The 17413-nt window shown below is 38.9% G+C and overlaps 2 protein-coding genes across 6 annotated transcripts in view; one reads left to right on the top strand and one right to left on the bottom strand.

Annotated features, from left to right (window-relative positions):
• CngA (Cyclic nucleotide-gated ion channel subunit A) overlaps positions 1 to 17413 on the top strand; it is a 253350-nt gene that overhangs the window by 116133 nt on the left and 119804 nt on the right. For 4 of the 5 annotated variants that reach the window (XM_065366951.1, XM_065366952.1, XM_065366950.1 and 1 more), the window contains one exon: positions 13241 to 13363. In XM_065366951.1, coding sequence (XP_065223023.1) covers positions 13241 to 13363 — 123 coding nt within the window. Of the gene's footprint in view, positions 1 to 7197; positions 7218 to 13240; positions 13364 to 17413 lie in introns of those variants that run through there. The other variant, XM_065366954.1, reaches the window with a different exon arrangement.
• On the bottom strand, positions 9617 to 10896 carry LOC135847850 (uncharacterized). The gene is made up of 3 exons (XM_065367579.1): positions 10743 to 10896; positions 10522 to 10665; positions 9617 to 10037 (listed from the first exon to the last, which is right to left on the bottom strand). Exons 1-3 carry the CDS (start codon positions 10827 to 10829, stop codon positions 9630 to 9632), a joined length of 639 nt encoding a protein of 212 aa, XP_065223651.1. The 5' UTR covers positions 10830 to 10896; the 3' UTR covers positions 9617 to 9629.

Genomic DNA, 17413 nt, shown 5'->3' with positions numbered 1-17413 from the left:
TTTTGCGAACAATACCACCGACTCGTGTCCGTGCAATTTATTTACGTAGCCGAGCTTCGCGTTCCACGTAAATGTTTCTCGTTGTATCGCGAGAATCGTCGACGAAAGTTGCACGACGACGACGTGCGCGGTCAGGTTTCCTTCAGCCGTCTCTAAATAAATTGCACAGACTTTAGTAGAGATATTTTTACCAGAAAATATCATCGGTAACAATTTTTCATTCTAGCCTATTTTTTTTCTTCTCGGCGAAAAATGTGTAAAAATATCGACTGTTTCTTCAAATTTCTCGAAAATTACGCAGGAATAGGGATTTTTGAAACGAATGATTTCGTTATTGCAATGCCTATTATAAAAAAGATTTTCAAACAAAAAATTATCAACAGCGTCCCTATTCGTCGTTTAAAGGAAAGTCGACGTGTTCACTTCCGATTCGAACGAGAATTTGATTTTTTGAAGAGCACTCTCTGAAACCTTGACACGAACATTTTCAGCCTTTATATTCGATTTTCGATTTTTTGCGAATTTCTAAAGATTCGTCGATGGAAATTTTCGGTATTTGTTTTTTTTTTTGCAACTACGACGAAAATCAGTTCCGAAGCCTGCCTCCAGTTCATATGGAAAATGTTAAGGAAGAGTACGAAAGAATGTCAACATTAGCAAAAATTCGACATATTTCGTACTCAACGTAGGTACTCGTAATTTTAACGCGCGCCAAAGTTGATATAAGGATTACGAAGAGACCCCCGCGGTTACATAACTCGAAACGGCGTAAATGTAAAATTATTTTGGGCCGACGAGAATGAGAGAAACATCGGGAATGCGGAATTTTTAAAATGCGCGGCGGCGGTTACATTACATCGAGTAAAATCTTTTCCATGTTTTCCGTTCCGGCGGTATCTTAAAAAGTAAGAAGTAAAGTAAAACTATCAACCATGTTCTTACAAGCTCATCTGAAAAGAGATGATAAAATTTTAAAATACGATAATGCACTCGAACATCGGAATGTTAAACTTTTCGTACTTTTGGCGAAAGAGTGGAAAAAGTTTTCGTATCAAATAGCGAAACAGCTTTAGTTCGATTTTTATACTCGTATGTTGAAGGTTTCGCGCGTATCTAATCTGCTAGCGTAGGTAGATTTCGGCTGCAGCTGCTTTGGATTTGGTTGCTGTTGAGGCCGGCAGCGTCATTTTCATGTCATACTTGTACCTGTACCTAACCTAGTACTTACGTTGTTTTAAAATGTGTTTGCGTTTAATGCGTTTCCAGATTGGCACATATTTCTGCATGAGTACTATTGCTACATACGTAGTTACAGGCGGCAGGCTACATCGTGATAAAATTTATTCTATCTACTTTTTTTCATTAGGTAATCGTCTGACACGAACCAACAGCTAAAAAAAAAAAAAATCGATCGAAAATGGGTATAAATTTGATGAATAAAAATTGTCCCATTTAGCAAATCTAGCAAAGAGCTCGTTAGCATCGAATCATGCGAGCGAACGTCCACTTTATTGGTAGATACTTTGCAAAAAAAAAGGGGGCAGGGGAGTGTAAGGAAAAATTTCAATTTCTTCCACAACATTAGGTAGACAAATAAAATACGTACGTACGAGCCACACGTACGCTTAGACGCTCGCAGATAAACGAATTTAATAAAAAATTTCTCACAACAGTGGTACGAGTAGGAGTAGGTATATGCAACGCGATTCCTACAAACATTATAATTTTGGTCACGAAACGAATTATCTACGAATAAACTACGCCATGCCACTGCCATCACCGCCGTAAAACGCTGTCAACGTCGAGCGGATTTCTATTTCTCAATCACAAAAACCTTCTCAATAACCGGAATTTTCGCAATAAAGTTCATACAAATCTATAAGTACGAGGTATAGGTATAGGTATAGGTTGGGTACATCGAGCGACGTGCAAATACTAGATAGGTACGCAACGAAATATTATTAGTAGGTATACAGAATCGAGTAATCACACATACACGAACATCCGGGTCAGAGGCGTAACTAACAATAAGTGATGTATTGTGGTTGAGGGGGGGTGAGACTGGCATTTTCCCAACCTCCGCCCCCCACACACACAGACCCCCAACAGTATTTTTCATGCTAATTAGCCCATAGCATGGTTCGAAGAAATTTTGGAAGGAGAAAATGTTGAATAAAGTCTCTATTGATTTGGTTATGTTTCTTGAATATCTGAAGTTGATTTTTCAAGTTGATCTGTTTTCAAACGAATTGTTTACGTATAAATTGATTCATTTCTTAGTGAATTGTTTGCGAGAGTATCAATTCATTTGAGGGAATCCATTCGTAAACAAATTGATTAATTTTTTGAAAAAACCAGTCGCGTACAAATAGATTTATTTTTAGCGAATTATTCGCCAACGAATTGATTTTTTTTTTGGTATCCGGTCGACATGCCTAAATTAACATGAAAAACTCAATCTAAATCTTAATCCAAGTCTAAATCTAAATACCCTTCTCCTGCCAGTACTCAAGGAATCTAACTCCTTCATCGTCAAGTGTCCCATTTAATTTGCCAGGATCAATTTTTCCTGAAAATTCACACTCAAATAAGTGTTTGTCAGTCATAACATCACCGCATTCACACAGATCATCATCAGCCAGCTGCCATCTATGAAGGTTGTACTTGGATTGTGTGACTTCGCTCCTCAATCTGTCAAGTGTTTTCCACAGTCCATATATTTCAAATATTCTCCGCTTGGTAGGGCTTCCTGCCTAGTTCTTCCCTCAACACCTGCATTCCATATGTGACATCTACCTGTGCTAGTGGTATCTTTTAGTTCTTCAACTGTTTTCATGAAACTGTGTCTAGATCTAAGAGGCGGATTTCTGCCAGTTCTTCATATCCATACATAGGATGCAGCGGATTTTTTAGCATCTTTGTCTTCTCTACTATGGTACAACCTAACATCTGACTGCTAGTGGGGCAATTCCACTCAACTTATCATATAGGTTATTCAATGGTGCTGGGCATAAGCACTCTGTCACCAATGTACATGTTTCGTTTAAGGGTATATCAACTTTACTTGCATGTGCTGAACAACTCCAAACAGGGCAGGCATACTCCCCCACTGAATGGCACAGTGCCAGTGCAGATGCTCTCATAACTTGGGGCTTAGCTCCCCAACTGCTGCTTGCTAGTTTGCGAATTATATTTGTTCTGGCTGCAACTTTCATTTTATTCACCTCACAGTGCCTTTTGTAGGTCAAGGACCTATCTACGGTTACACCCAGGTATTTGGGTTTATCTGCATGTTTCAGATCTGTTCCACCCCATCGAATATTCAATTGACGCTTTGCTTCACGATTTCTGAGATGAAAAGAGCATGTCTCTGTCTTTGTTGGATTTGGTTTGAGGTGGTTATCTTTAGAGTAAGTGTCCAGTTCTTCTATAGCCTGGTTCAGGATGTCCTCCACTCCACCTCCGCAAACAAATCATGTTGGGCAGTTAGTGCAAGATCATCTACATACAGAAAGTGGTTAGTATCTGGTCTACTTGGTTGGTCATTGGTGTAAATGTTGAAGAGAATTGGTGACAAAACACTGCCCTGGGGCAATCCGTTCTTTTGCCGCCTCCAGGTGCTGTTTTCACCATTGAGTGTCACATAGAATCTTCTGTCTTTCATCAACATAGTGACTATCTGTGTAAATTTGAAATCCTTTGTAAGTTTGTACACTTTATACTGGAGTAGTCAGTGGCACACTGTGTCAAAAGCTGCTGCGAGGTCAACAAAATATTACTCCAGTGACTTTCTTCTTTTCAAAGCCATCTTCAATGTGCTGTGTTAAGTGTAATATCTGGCCAGTGCATGATTTTCCTGGTCTAAATCCATCCTGCTGTTTGATCAGCCCCTCATCTATACACGTCAGCCATGCGATTTAAAATGACTCTTTCAAAAATCTTGTATAGGTGACACAACAGGGAGATAGACCTGTAATTCTCTGGGTCATTTGCATCCTTGCCTGGTTTCTGTAATGCAATAACATGCGCCTGTTGCCATAGTCTTGGCATTTTTGAAGTTTTTATGCAGGCATTAAACAGTTTTTGAGTCCAATTTATTGTCTTTGGTTCCAAAGTGTTTGATTTGTTCAGTATACGTGTTATCCACACCAGCAGCCTTCCTATTTTTGGACAATTTGATTGCGGACTTTGCTTCTTTGTTAGTAATTGGTATGGCAAAGTTATTCACTTCCACATCCGCGCATCTTTCCACTTTTGTTCGGCTGCTTTTGCTGTCAGTTTTGCCATTCAGGAGTAGTTGATGAGCTATTTGGTTAGCTGTAACCCGAGTGAAATTGCACTGTTGGGTTTTGCCTCCATCAAGTCTCTTCAACAGTTACCAGGCTCCTTGGCTATCTTTTCAGAAATCCAGTTTTTCTACTAATTCCTGCCATTTTTTCTGTCTAGATTCTGCTATTATCGCTTGCTAAATTGATTTCCCAGTTCAATGGTTTCCTCACTGAAAGGATTTTCATTAAATTTTTTAACATACTCCTTGTATTGTGTCATAAGGTGTAGCTCCATTCCAGAGATATATTCCTTTCTTGCTCCCTTTGGAATATGATCTTTTCGCACCTCGGGAGTAATAAGGTGACATCTCAAAAAAAATTGATTTTGATGTTTTTGCATTTTTGGGGCTTGTATGACCCCCCTCAACCAAAAATAACACTTTGAGTTGGTTACAGTATCTGGATCATGTAAAAAACCCAAATGGCCTAACTCAAAATCTCAACAACATTGCAAGTTGTTCGGAGTTATAAGGTGACATCTCAAAAAACTCCACCTTTTTTGAGCAAATTTTGTACATACAAAGTGTTAATAAACAGTTTTGATTGTTTTGAATGTTTGTCAGTTAGAAATAGTCACAAGGAGTGCATTTTTTATTGGTTTGTACCAAATGGAAAAAATTTTTTAAATTGATCACTTTTCAGAAAAATGAATTTGCACACATAATGAAATTTTAGTTTTTTGAGAAAAACTCAAAAACTAAGCACTCTAGAAAAAAACTAACGACATTACGTCGATTGGAAATTTAATTCTCTACAACTTTGATGTCATGAAATTTTTTTTGGACGCTTCCTTTCGCCTCCACATCAACTTTAATGAAAGGTGCTAACTCAAAATGTTTTCCAAACATTGAAATATTTTTTCTTTAAGATTTTATTTTTCAAAGTGTTCTTATGCTAAATGAAGGTAGGATACCAGATCTTTAAAATGAGGTGCTATTCATTCCTCACAATTAATTATAAGTTGATAAAAATAATGAATCAAGTTTAAAAAAATAAGAAAATCACTCTCCTGTAAAATTTCACTTTTTTGAGATGTCACCTTATTACTCCCATGGTGCGTTTTGAGGTTTTCTTAACGATTTCATTGAAGAGTTCATAATTTCTGGTATTAGCAGTTGGTCATCGTATCTTTTCTTCGATTGCCTGTTTAAAAGCTTCCTAATTGGCCTTTTTGAAATTGAATCTTGGAGGTGGGTTTTCACATTTAATTGGGCCGATGACCGCCTTAATTTCGCACATAATTGGCCTGTGTTGGGTTCGGGGAATTGGATCTGCTACTTGTTTGTGACATAGACTTGAGATTTGCTCAGAAACAAAAATGTTATCTTGGTTATATCCGCGTTTCCATCTTTCACTAGGATGACGGCAGTTTTGCATCAAAGACCAAGCTCAGCTGCTGCTCTTCAACCCATTTCTCCACTAGGTCACCATCTGTATCATTTTCAGCATATCCCCAGCTTACACTATCGCTGTTGAAGTCTCCAACTACATAATATTATCCTTGTTTCTGTGGGTGGGACATTGCTGTTTTCTTTCCATGTGAATTCTACATCCAGTGGTTTGTAAACAGATGAGATTAAGCAGTTTCCCATATCAATTGTTAAAATCTCAACATTATTTTCATTAGACAGTGAAGTACTTTTTACCTCCTTGTTCAGCTTAACTAGTATGGCACTTCCATATTTCTCATGGGGTCCATCAATAATAAGTTTCATTTCTTCAATTTTTGGCTTCAGGCTTTCTCTGAGCCTGTGTGTTTCTTGAATGGCAATCGTGTCTATGTTCAGGTTCTTAACCATTTCAGCTGTTCCTTCGTCCCTGACAGGCCCTCTATGTTTATGGGCATGATCCTTAAGGGAGGTGTCCTTGTCAGAGGCCCTGAGAAGGGCCGTTTTAACCTGGTTGTAGGGTGCATGATCGACTGATGATGGGATGATTGGCCAGTAGTTGAACTACTGTTTTCAGGGGGCGCCAGCTTATCGAGAAAATTTATTCACAGTTCTTAAAAAAAGCATTTGCGGAGGCTCATCCCTTGCCTCCCCCCCCCCCACAAATTGATTAAGTAGGTACTATTTCATTAATTATTTACGAATCAATTCGTTTGCAAAAGATTTGTATTTGAAGAAAAGTTGGTCTTCTTACGCATTTGCGTGAGTGTTTTTTTTTGGATTTGATTTCATCGCCTTCTCCTGTGACTTTTCCAGAAAAAAGATATTATTCAGTTTTTCTCGATCGTGTAAAAAAACTGTGGGAAAAAACGAACACTTCATCGAGAGAGAATTTCGCCGCTGAGGGTAAAATTTGATTATCCATTTTAATGTCGAACTTGGCGACAACGATGACGATATCGAAGTTGGAGAAAAGTTAGATCGTCTTACGTATCGCTTTTCGTTGTGTATTTTAGTATCGTGTTACCGCTGAAGAAGGCAACAAGTTTTGCTGAAACGTTCGGTCATACGTCTATGTGTTATCAATAAAATTGCGTGTAATGTATTGCCTCAGTATTTTTAGTATAGCGTAGCGTACCAAGCGTAGCGGCGGTATCAGCTCGTATTTATAAAATTTGACGATAAATAAAACACTATCTAAATCCCCGATACCATTTATCATATTTAAAAACGGTACTCGGTTTCCCCTATGCGAGAGCTACGCGTACATTACACACGGAGGAAACGATTCTCACTTGGTATCGTAGCATAGGTAGGTACTACCTACTCGTAGTTTACTGTTGTACGATTAGTATATGTACTTTACGTAGGATATCGTACACGTGGTACGTTTACGTAACAGATATCTACGCGTATTTCAAGTACATACAAACTACGAGAATGAGTACGAGTACGAGTACGAGTAGATTCGTTCCGCGTCGTAACTTCGTAGCGAGTATCAGTAAGTATAAATGTATTTGTACATTTGCTTAATATGCAATATTGCTACGTTCATAAAACGACGCGATATCAAATTGCAGAAAATGGTTTGCAAATTATGCTAATTTGATAACCAAAGTATACTCTCGTATGGCGTATGGCGAATGGCGAATGGTAATTCGGTTACCATTGCGCTACCGCCGCGCCTCGTGTACCAAAGGCAAGACGTGTAGAGCGACAGAGGAAAGAGGGTGTTGAAAAAAGATGCTGAGACCCATCTCTTGATAGCGTTTTGTTGTCGTTTTTTTGTTTTTTTTTGGTTTTTTCGTTATTAAATAAACGTCAGTTAAAATTTGCGAAAAATTTTTATCGTTGTTGCGCGGAAAGATTAAGCCACGAGTTTTGAACGCCAGTCGCCGCCAAAACACGTGTAAATTTGGCGAATGCGTCGAGATGAGGTGAGCTGTAGCGCTGTAGCGATGAAGCGATGAGGGTAAATTTATTGAGGACCGGAGATGGCGCTGGCGTGGCGTGGCGTGGCGTGGTGTGGTGTGGTGTGTCGACACGTACGTATACGTTCGTTTCGTATATCGAATTTATGGCGGTATTGTACAAATGGCGACGACTCGGTGGGCGGGAAATTTATGAATTCGAAAAAACAGATACGTATACTAATGAAAATTATACTCGCACATATGTTGGTGAACGAACTGGGTGTTGAAGCTTATTTTAAACATATAATTTCCTTTGTGGAGTTATTTCATCGAGAGAAGTACCAACTTTGCGAGTCGTATTCGAATACTCGCGTATGGTGTGTTGGTGAGGCGCGAGGCGAGGCGAGGCAAGGCGCTTTGTTAGCTTCGTCGAATAAGGTTTAAACCTTTTAGATTTAATTTCATCCGCCAATAATAACGTGAGCGAGTAAACACTTGGTTCGTCGTGTTCCTCTCGCAAGTAATTTCACTTTGCGGTTTATAGGTACGTAGGTAGGTATACCTACTTTTTTGGTCCCCTGCTCTTCTTACATAAATCACGCGTGTCCGAATCTTTAGTCGATTGAAAATTATTTTGTACCAATCGTGGTAGGTAGGTAGGTAAGTAGGTAATTTGTTGTATAGGACGAGAGAATAACAAAAATGTAGGGTAGAAAGAAAGAGAGACGAGACGAGACGAGACGGACGTACTGTATAAAAATTTAATAAACCTATCTATTGAGAAATTCATACGAGTATGAAATTGAAGCCTCGAGCTACAATACTCGTACTCGTACTTGTACTCGTACTCGACGAGTCGAGTGGTCTGGTCTCAATTTCAATTACTCGGATGTAAAGTTTTTCTTTGAAACGAACAAATGTACATAAAATGGTGGAATTGTTTTTTAATCATTCGAGTCGAACTAGTAGGTACAGCGCGCGGAGCGGTGAAGGGATTTATCAACAAATAGGTCGATAGGTTGGTAGGCATTCGATTCCCTCAAGACCACGTTGGTAGGTAAGGTACTCGTAAGAGCATAGAGTACCCACGATACGATATTCTAGAGCGAGGTGCCCTGCAGCTTTTTCCAACGTTCGGGTCATCTTTAAAAGAAAAAATTTCAAATTTCCAATGGGAATACGGAGAGAGGTTTTACGAATAATGAAATTCGCCGTATCAAATGTCAACGAAAATGTTTCAAAATGTCGCGCCCGTCGTTCTGGTATCGGACACGTTTGTCCTTCGAGTCGAACAATTCGCTGGTTTTTTTCCTTCGCTTCGTTCGCATCGTTGGTTGCTGCGTTCAACTCGTCTGCGGTAGCTGTGTACAGTCAACAGTGTACACCAGGTTTGCTTATGTACCTACCTAGACCTACAGTATGTCCCACAAATCTAGCAGCTGGCTATGTGTCTATATAATTTTATTATTTGGCTCATTCCATAGTCAATCAGCCCGGTTTTGGGTTTGGAGTTTAGACGCAAAGGTTTCGGTCAACAATTTTGGGGGGGGGGGGGTGTTCCTCACATTAGGATAGCGAGAAGATCACCATTATTGAAGTCCATATTCCTCCTTTTGAAGCAGGTCGAGTGAAGTTTGTTTTCTTTAAATTTGAAATTTTTCAATCACTCGGGACTGTTCCAACTTGGAGTTTGGCAGTTACCGCCAAAAAAATCATTTTTCTAGTTAAATTGTCGAAAAAGTGGAACTTGGTACAATTGGCAACTTTTTGATTTTGAAAAAAAAAGATTTTTTTTTTGTCAATTTTGGGTCAAAAATTGAAAAATATAGAGGAGGGGAGGGGTTGGGGGGGGGGGTCGGTCGGTCGGTCCCAAAAAAATCAAAAATTTGAAACCTCCGCTGAATTTCAAAATCTTCCGACACTTTCTTTCTTTTTGTGATCCACCCTGATTGTTTTGTACACCGTAAAAGCTTCGTTACATCGACAATTTCTTTATTTATTTACGATTTCATGAGTACACGAGTAATACAATGGATCGTAGTGTCATCATAGATCTCATATTCATCCCGAAGAATGGATTCCATTTGTTCTGAGGTGTACGATCCGAGCGTAGGTGCATTTATACCTCCATTAGCCATACTGAAGAAACCGCCGACTATTCGACAAAAGTCGCCTTTAGATATGCGATTATCTTGCAATAACTTGAGTATTGTTTGTACCATGGGCACGTTGGTTTTTTCTAAAATCTTACGCCATTTTTCTTCGTGGTAATCCATCCTAGTACGCATATCTTTAAAAATTGCTCTTGGGTCTCCGTATTCCGGTGCAAGGAATGCCTCCTGTGTTTCGATCCACTTACGTATTGCAAAAAACGGTCGCAATTTTTGCAGTTCGTCGCATTTTGACGCCTAAAAAATTATGACGATGGCAGTGAGTAAACTGCGAGAAGTAAAAGAATTGAAAAAAACTGGTGCAATAGGAATATGTGTACATATGTATAATCGCACGGACTGGCTTGAGACATGTACGCCCCTATTCACTGTTCACCTGCAAATCTCGAGTTTAAATTCAATCCTCTTAGTCTCGTCTAATGATATCTTATCGCAACGCGAGTCGATAATCAGAAATTATTGAATCTAAAGCATTCATTCTCGCGCAGTAGATTAAGTTATACAAATTCTCAACTGCCTACTGCTACTGAAACAATTCAACTTGAATTTGGCCTGATTTCTCTCTTTCTTCCAGATGCAGTCTAGCTTTCCTGTACAGACCTTTTTTCATGAAGGTGTGAATAAAATCAAGTATGATTATGGGGGGAGGAGGAAGCTAGAGCACTCGAAAACGATGAGCAGAGAGGCAAAATTATGTATAAAAATTAAATTAGGTCCTCACTAATTCCTTTTCCAATCTGATCGCTTCATTTTCCAATTTGATCGCCTTTCCGTACCAATTCAGTTGCATTTCTAAGCCGCCAATTAGTTGCTGATCTGACATATTTTTTAGTATCGCATCCATTCTGGTTTTGAAGGTTTTGACCTGAAAAAAGTTCACGGTGTTCAAATATTAGTCGTGTAATGTCTATAATATAACTAAAATTTGTACATATCACTTACTGATTCGCATTCGTGATTTATGGGCAATCCCGTGATATAAATTGTGGCCAACGAGTAAAATAATAGATTTCCAAGTGAAAGATACATCCTGTACTACTGTAGAGTCGGGTGGTATGTAGTACGCGCCGATACCTAGTTAGAACTGTACGAGTATACATATGAGTTTGAAATGCTTGATATCTCGAGAGGTTGCTTATTAAAATGGAATGCAGATAAGGCAAAATGTATAGCTTTTATCACCTAAATGAATCAAGCACATCATTGATAATCATCGAGAGATTGGTAGGTAGAAGTACGTACTAGGTACAAGTAGTGTACTAACGGTCAATCAAGTATATATGTAGTTGATTTCCAAGTTTTTAATAGCAGGGACGAAGCGAAGGGGGGTCTAGGGGGGCAGCCTGCCCCCCCAGTGTTCCGCGAAAGTTGGGAAAAGTTGGGAAATTGTGAGAAATATAAGAAAGTTGGGAAAATACTAAAATTCCGACAATAAGTATTTCAGTTTTGGAGTTTTCAAATATTAGAATTTCTTACAATCATCAAAGTTAAAAACTTTCCCAACTTTTGAAGCCAAAACAGTTTCTAAATCCATGATTTTCCCAACTAAAATTCACATTTTTTTCAAAAATTTTTGCCCTCGCTTTGCTCGGGCAATTGTTGTGTCTTTTCACGTCAACATTACAACTGTTTTGCTTCTTGAAATTACAAATTTTTAAAATCTTTTACCCTCGCTTCGCTCGGGCCAATTTGTTTTTTTTTTCACGCTTGAAAATTTCAAAAAACTATTGATAAATTTCTTAAAAAGTTGAGATCAGAAAAACCGAATTTTTTCATTAAATTTGATATTGTTCTACTTTTTGAATTACAATTTTTCCAAAGCTTTTAGCCTCGATTCGCTCGACCCAATTTGATTCGTTTCTACTAAGTTACAATTTCAAGAAACGTATGATTGAATTTGAAAAATATTGAGACCAGAAAAACTGGATTCCTTTATTAAAATTGATGTTCTACTTTTCCATTCCAAGTCACATATTTTCCAAAACTTTTGCCATTGCTTCACTCGGGCCAATTTAGTTATTTTTTTCACTCTATGAATTTCACAAAACCACTGGTAAAATTAAAAGAAAGTTGAGATCAGAAAAACCGAATTCTTACATTAAAATTGATGTTGTTCTACTTTGCGAACTACAAACTTTTCAAAGCTTTTGGCCTCGCTTCGCTCGGCCCAAATTGATTCTCATCTACAAAGTTACAATATTTTTAAATATCTATGATTGAATTTGAAAAATGTTGAGATTAGAAAAACCGAATTCTTTCATTAAAATTGATGTTATTCTACTTTTCAAATCATAAATTTTCCAAAACTTTTGCCCTCGCTTCGCTCGGGCCATTCAAAATACTTGCTGCTTTTAAAAGTTTTAAAAATATGAAAGTTAAACAGAAAATTCCAGAAATACTCATAATATTCAAAGCTTATAAAAAATGCAAATTTTTTATTTCATTCCAAACAGAACCACCAGCTTTTCAAATTTTTTTAACGTACCAGAGTGTTCAGCACGTTAAAGTTTTGATTAAAGTTATAATTTTTTGGCTACAAAATGTCATGATACAATCCCCTTACTACTTGTAACTCAAATACCCTCTTTTTTCATCCAACTTGGGAATTTTCAATCGAATAAGTTGGGAATTTTCAGTCAAATTAGTTGGGAATCTCAGGATCCTTGCCCCCCCCAGCGAAACCACTTCGCTACGTCCCTGTTTAATAGCACTTTTTGAATATCTGAAGGATTCAAAAACGGCTTGAAATCACTTACAATCGAGCGGGTATGTTGGGAATTGACTTTGAGATACGAAGTAAATTTCAGATTCGGAAAAATATCGTGGAAACTTCTATTCTTATAAATCCGGTGAAGGCTGCAAAACTGCTCGAAACAATTCGAAACAATTTTTTGGACTAAAATTGGATTTTTAAATACATACGAGTCCGCTTTAGTACCTTTGCAGGTATATACTCATCTACCTTGTCAGTGTACCTACTACCTACCTACTTCTGTGCAATATTTGATGAAACATTCCCATTCCCCCCACCACCAACATGAAATCCTCGTCGAGACTTTCGAAGCGTGCTGTAGGTATTCGTCGTCGAAATCCGTAAATGTATTCGCGGTGGCTGTAAACTTGGAAACGATCAACTCTACTATACACACTACACAGTGAATCTGCGAAGGTCGCTTTTCGGATGATACATAAAATATTACGGAAACCTCGAAATCGATTCGAAACCTTCGTCAATGTCATCGCGAATTCCGGCGGCGCGGCGGCGGCGACATATACTACATGCGAGTATACTCGAAAAAATAAAAACAAAAAACAAAGCGAAACGAGGGAGAGGGGAAAGGGGAAAATACAATTAAGCGGACGAGATTTACGTATATAAGAGGGTAAAAATATAATGAAATGTGTTTTTATTTAGTTTGCTTTTGTTTTCGTATGTGCAGGGTGATCGAATACCGTCCGTGTCAGCTCGATGCGAATCGCAACAAAACCCAGAGACTGCTCTCGCCATGGAATTCTTACGTGATAGAAACGGAGGAGGAACGCCGGATACGAATAGTAATCAGGTAGGTAAGCTAGCGAATTTTGTTAATGGAGTGTGAAAAAGACGATTTTAAAAAATTGCTCCTCACCTGGCCCTGGCCCTGGCGCTGGCGCTGGCGGAGCCTAACATCGTGTGCTCGTATAATAGTCCTATTACACGTGTGTATGGCTTTCCGCTCTTTCGCCCTCTCCACTGACTCACCCTAGCCGAACCTCTGGCAGCCAGCGTATAGGGTGAGATTAGATTTTTGGCATAGCGTCGCGTCGCTTCGACGTTCAACGTATGTATGTGTACTTCGATACTCTTCGACGGATGTGGATAACCGACAACCGTCGAAGAGTACTAATTTATGAGGTAATTTGTGTTCGTTTATGCGATTACCAACGTGTAACTGAATTAAGCCCTAAATCCAACAAACGATATCTTGATCGGGTTACTTCCGTTGTAAGTAGGTAGGTTCGTGTGAGCTGGCAGTGGCTGCCTATTGCGTATACCTTTGCAGTTGGCTGTAGGTGTGCCTACTACTCGTGTTGTATAGTTAGTTACTGCAAGCGAGAGCTTTCGATTAACGTTCTGGAGTAAAAGTCGAACCAATGGAATGAAATGCGAGCGTTTGGAAAATGACACGTTCATTCGGATGTGAATCCTGGCTTGTGGTTGTAAAAACAAGCTATACAGTAGTACAGTGATGGGATAAGAAAAAGATCCGCAGTAATTTGATTGGAGAAAAGAACATTTGAAGTTTCATCACGCGTATTGATCGAATAACTCTGGAGCATCTGCGGTGACGAGAGAGGTTGGCGAGGGGTGAGCGGGGAGGGGGAGGGAGGTAGTGTGACGAGTGTTGATTGTGAAAATTTCGAACTGAATAATATAATCGTCACGATTAAAAAGCCTCGAAAACTAAATTGACGCGCGAAATTGAGTTCATCTGTGCATAGCGTGAAATTGATCTCATTTTGAAACGGAATCGAAGGGGGAGAAAAACGACATCGACACCGACGTCTATCATTCGAAATAGGTAGTTGAGAGGCGAAAGGCTGGAGGCTCGAGGGTTGCGGAGAGAAACGCTGTAGGTATGGTATACATATATACGCGATATGTAGTACTCGTATGTGTATTGTGTATGTATTTCTGTATTGTGTATTATGTAGATAGATACCTACTCGTATATACACAGACACCGAAGCTATACCACCTATACGAGTATAGTGTAACCGCATGTCATTTGATAGCTATACACCTATCATGAAGATTCGATTATAGGTGCGCGAAAGCGTGCCTCTGTCGTATCGTATCGTGTCGTGTCGTGTAGTGTAGTGTCATGTCGAGTAAAAGATCACGCGTACGGTTTTGGTGCTCGACGTGATACTCGAAATGAGGATTAGGATCAAATAGGCCTAGGCGAATGAGATGAGGTGGGGTGGAGTGGGGGTGGTGACAACGATTGTGCTGGCAATGGCAGTGGCAGTGGCACTGACGGGCGAGAAAAACGAAAACAATAGGATTTTCTCCATTCGTTTTAAATCTTAATGAAAACCTAAGCTAAATATTTTAACAATTCGCGTATTTCAATTTACTTTTACGTATTTTAATTAAAACTTGTTCGATTAATTCGAGCAAATAATATCGCTTTAGCGACGCGACGCAGGCACCAGGCAGAGGCGAGCATGCAGATTCACGTTCTTATATATGATCTGCAGAGATTCGTGCGATGAGACAGTTCTGTTGAGCTTTGTCCCAGCGAACAGCACAGGCGAATAATCAGCGATATTTACGTACTTGAATATACAAATACGTACAAGGTACCACTTATAGGTACCTAGACCTGCGTATGCTAACTTAATTTATTTGTTTCTTAAACGATTCGTCGTAGCGTAAAATTCGGTATCTGAATTTATTAGATGGGTATTCGTTTAGATTAGAATTGTATGAAGCGTGAGGTTTGCCAACTACTCGTAAATGGCGAGATTGTTGTTAACCTTTTCTTTAAGCCGAAACTGAAAATTTTGTCTTTTTTCTCAACTCCGAATAAAATTTTGTTACCGTGAAATTCGAAAGAAGAAAATTTGTATACGTAGAAAGAATTTCTCAAATGGGCGAATATATGTACTCACTCGTAAGTCACTTGACATTGGAATTTCGAGTAGGTAAAGGTACGAAGGAGCAACAACCAACAAGTCTATAACCGCGGCGCGGCGCATGATGTATCCTACTCGTACTCGTGTGCTCGTTTCGACATCATTCGCTCATGTGTCGCTTCTTATGGAACGGAAAACGTGTAATATTTTTCGACATGGCGTCGCCGTCGTAATGCTCGGCAAGGTAATCAAATTTATTTACGTGTTTGTCGGCATCCGGAACAAGAAATAAGAAAATTCGAACGTTACGTTGGCGCGCGCTGTGGCGAGGAGGGATGTGGTGTGGTAGGGGGTATGAAGTACATATCGTACGAACGAAGGCGAATGTTGCATTATGGTATGCCTACGACGACGACGACTGCTACAAGTTGAAATGAAAATAAGTTTAAAGCTTTTTCAATCGTCAACTTCCGCGTAATTCACCTGTCACGAGGCCATTAAAACTCGATTAATCACAAAATACACTCGCGAGAGTTTAATTTAATTTTCGCCCATTTACATTTCGAAAACAAACGCGGCGTTATGTCGAATGAAAATTACCTCGTTTCAACTCGTACGTAGGTCTGATATGTACCTGTGTGGATGTATCTATTTGTACATGATTTTGCACACCTTTATAGGCATTTTTGTTGAGATTTTTCAAACCTCGGAATGATCGTAATTCTGAGTAAAAATTACTCGTGTAGTTTTGGATCGACGTTAAACTCTATAGTTAACGAGTGTTCTTGAAGCTGAAATGAGAAATTCTTGTCCAGAAAGGTAAGCGGGTTTTGCGCCAGGAGTGTAAAAATCTGATTTTCAATCACCTCTGAACAGACAAAAAAAAAAATGAAGAAAGTAGATCGTGCGCGAGTATTGAAAGAATTTTAATGAGAAATTTTCACCAGAAAGGCGAGCGGGTTCTGCGCCAGGAATAAAAACTCCGACTTCCAAATTATCTAAGAACGAATGGAAAAGAAAGATGCTGTTTTGTTTTCGAGTGTCTAAAGAGTTGTGACGATAAATGAAGCATTGGAACTACTCGTGCTTGGACTGTCAATTTTCTTATAGAAAGCACTAAGAAGGTATCCAAATTTTTGAACCGGACAAAGCTAAATTTATTGAAAGAACGTGCATAGTTTGTTGTTGATGTCTGAAGCGTTGTATGATGAGAAATATCCATCGGAAAAGCAAGCGAGTTCTGCGCCAGGAATAAAAATTGTACTTCTAATTGCCTCATTCGTTTTCAAGTACATATCTGAAGAACTGTGGTGAGAAATTTCTGCCAGGAAGGCGAGCGGGTTCTGCGCCAGGAATTAATGACGAGTGTCTGAAGAATTGTAATGAGAGCTACTGATCACCGATCAGAAATATAGGTGGGTTTTGCGCCAAGAATGAAGAACTGGGTCCACAATTTTCCTAGGGATACTGCAGGTAAGTATCCAAACTTGCGGAGAAATTTTTGAACCGTATACAGCTAAATTGAAAGAGGATGTAGGTATAGGTTCGATTTATATAATAACGATAACCGTATCGTTCGTCTATCTTTTTGCCCGAAAATTTCAAAATTGGAATTTTCATCAAGTTGCTCGATTTAAAAAAAAAAAAAGTACCCTTTCAACTTTTTAAATAATTTACAATCGATCCTGCCGGTCGAGAATAGGAAACAAACCAAATTCCAGCTTTCTAGCTCAATTTGGTAGAAGTGTTGATTTTTTAACCCTTTTTTTTTTTTTAGCCCATTTGATTTTTAAAAATCCACCAAAAATCGAATAATGCGTTTCAGCATCTCCAATTTTGGATAATTTTTCTGAAACTTTTCGGTTAGTTAGGAAAGTTGGGGTAGGTCTAGGCACCTTCGTTGCGGATAAATTCGATCCAAATTAGAATCTATCTAGTTTTTGTGTGTGTGTGTGTGTTTTTCATTCGTTTAACCCCAACGCGTACATATT

The sequence above is a fragment of the Planococcus citri genome, chromosome 5 (assembly GCF_950023065.1).
Source record: "Planococcus citri chromosome 5, ihPlaCitr1.1, whole genome shotgun sequence".
Lineage (NCBI taxonomy): Eukaryota > Metazoa > Arthropoda > Insecta > Hemiptera > Pseudococcidae > Planococcus > Planococcus citri.
Note: the sequence above shows the minus strand (reverse complement) of the source record. Positions and strands in the feature narration are given on the sequence as shown.

Bases quoted from the DNA above. Each gene is read 5' to 3' on its own strand.
- LOC135847850 (XM_065367579.1), bottom strand. From the start codon at position 10,829: ATGTATCTTTCACTTGGAAATCTATTATTTTACTCGTTGGCCACAATT. The intron at 10,666-10,742 runs GTAAGTGATATG...AACTTTTTTCAG, and splicing joins TAAATCACGAATGCGAATCA to GTCAAAACCTTCAAAACCAG. The intron at 10,038-10,521 runs GTGAGGACCTAA...ATAATTTTTTAG, and splicing joins TCAGATTGGAAAAGGAATTA to GCGTCAAAATGCGACGAACT.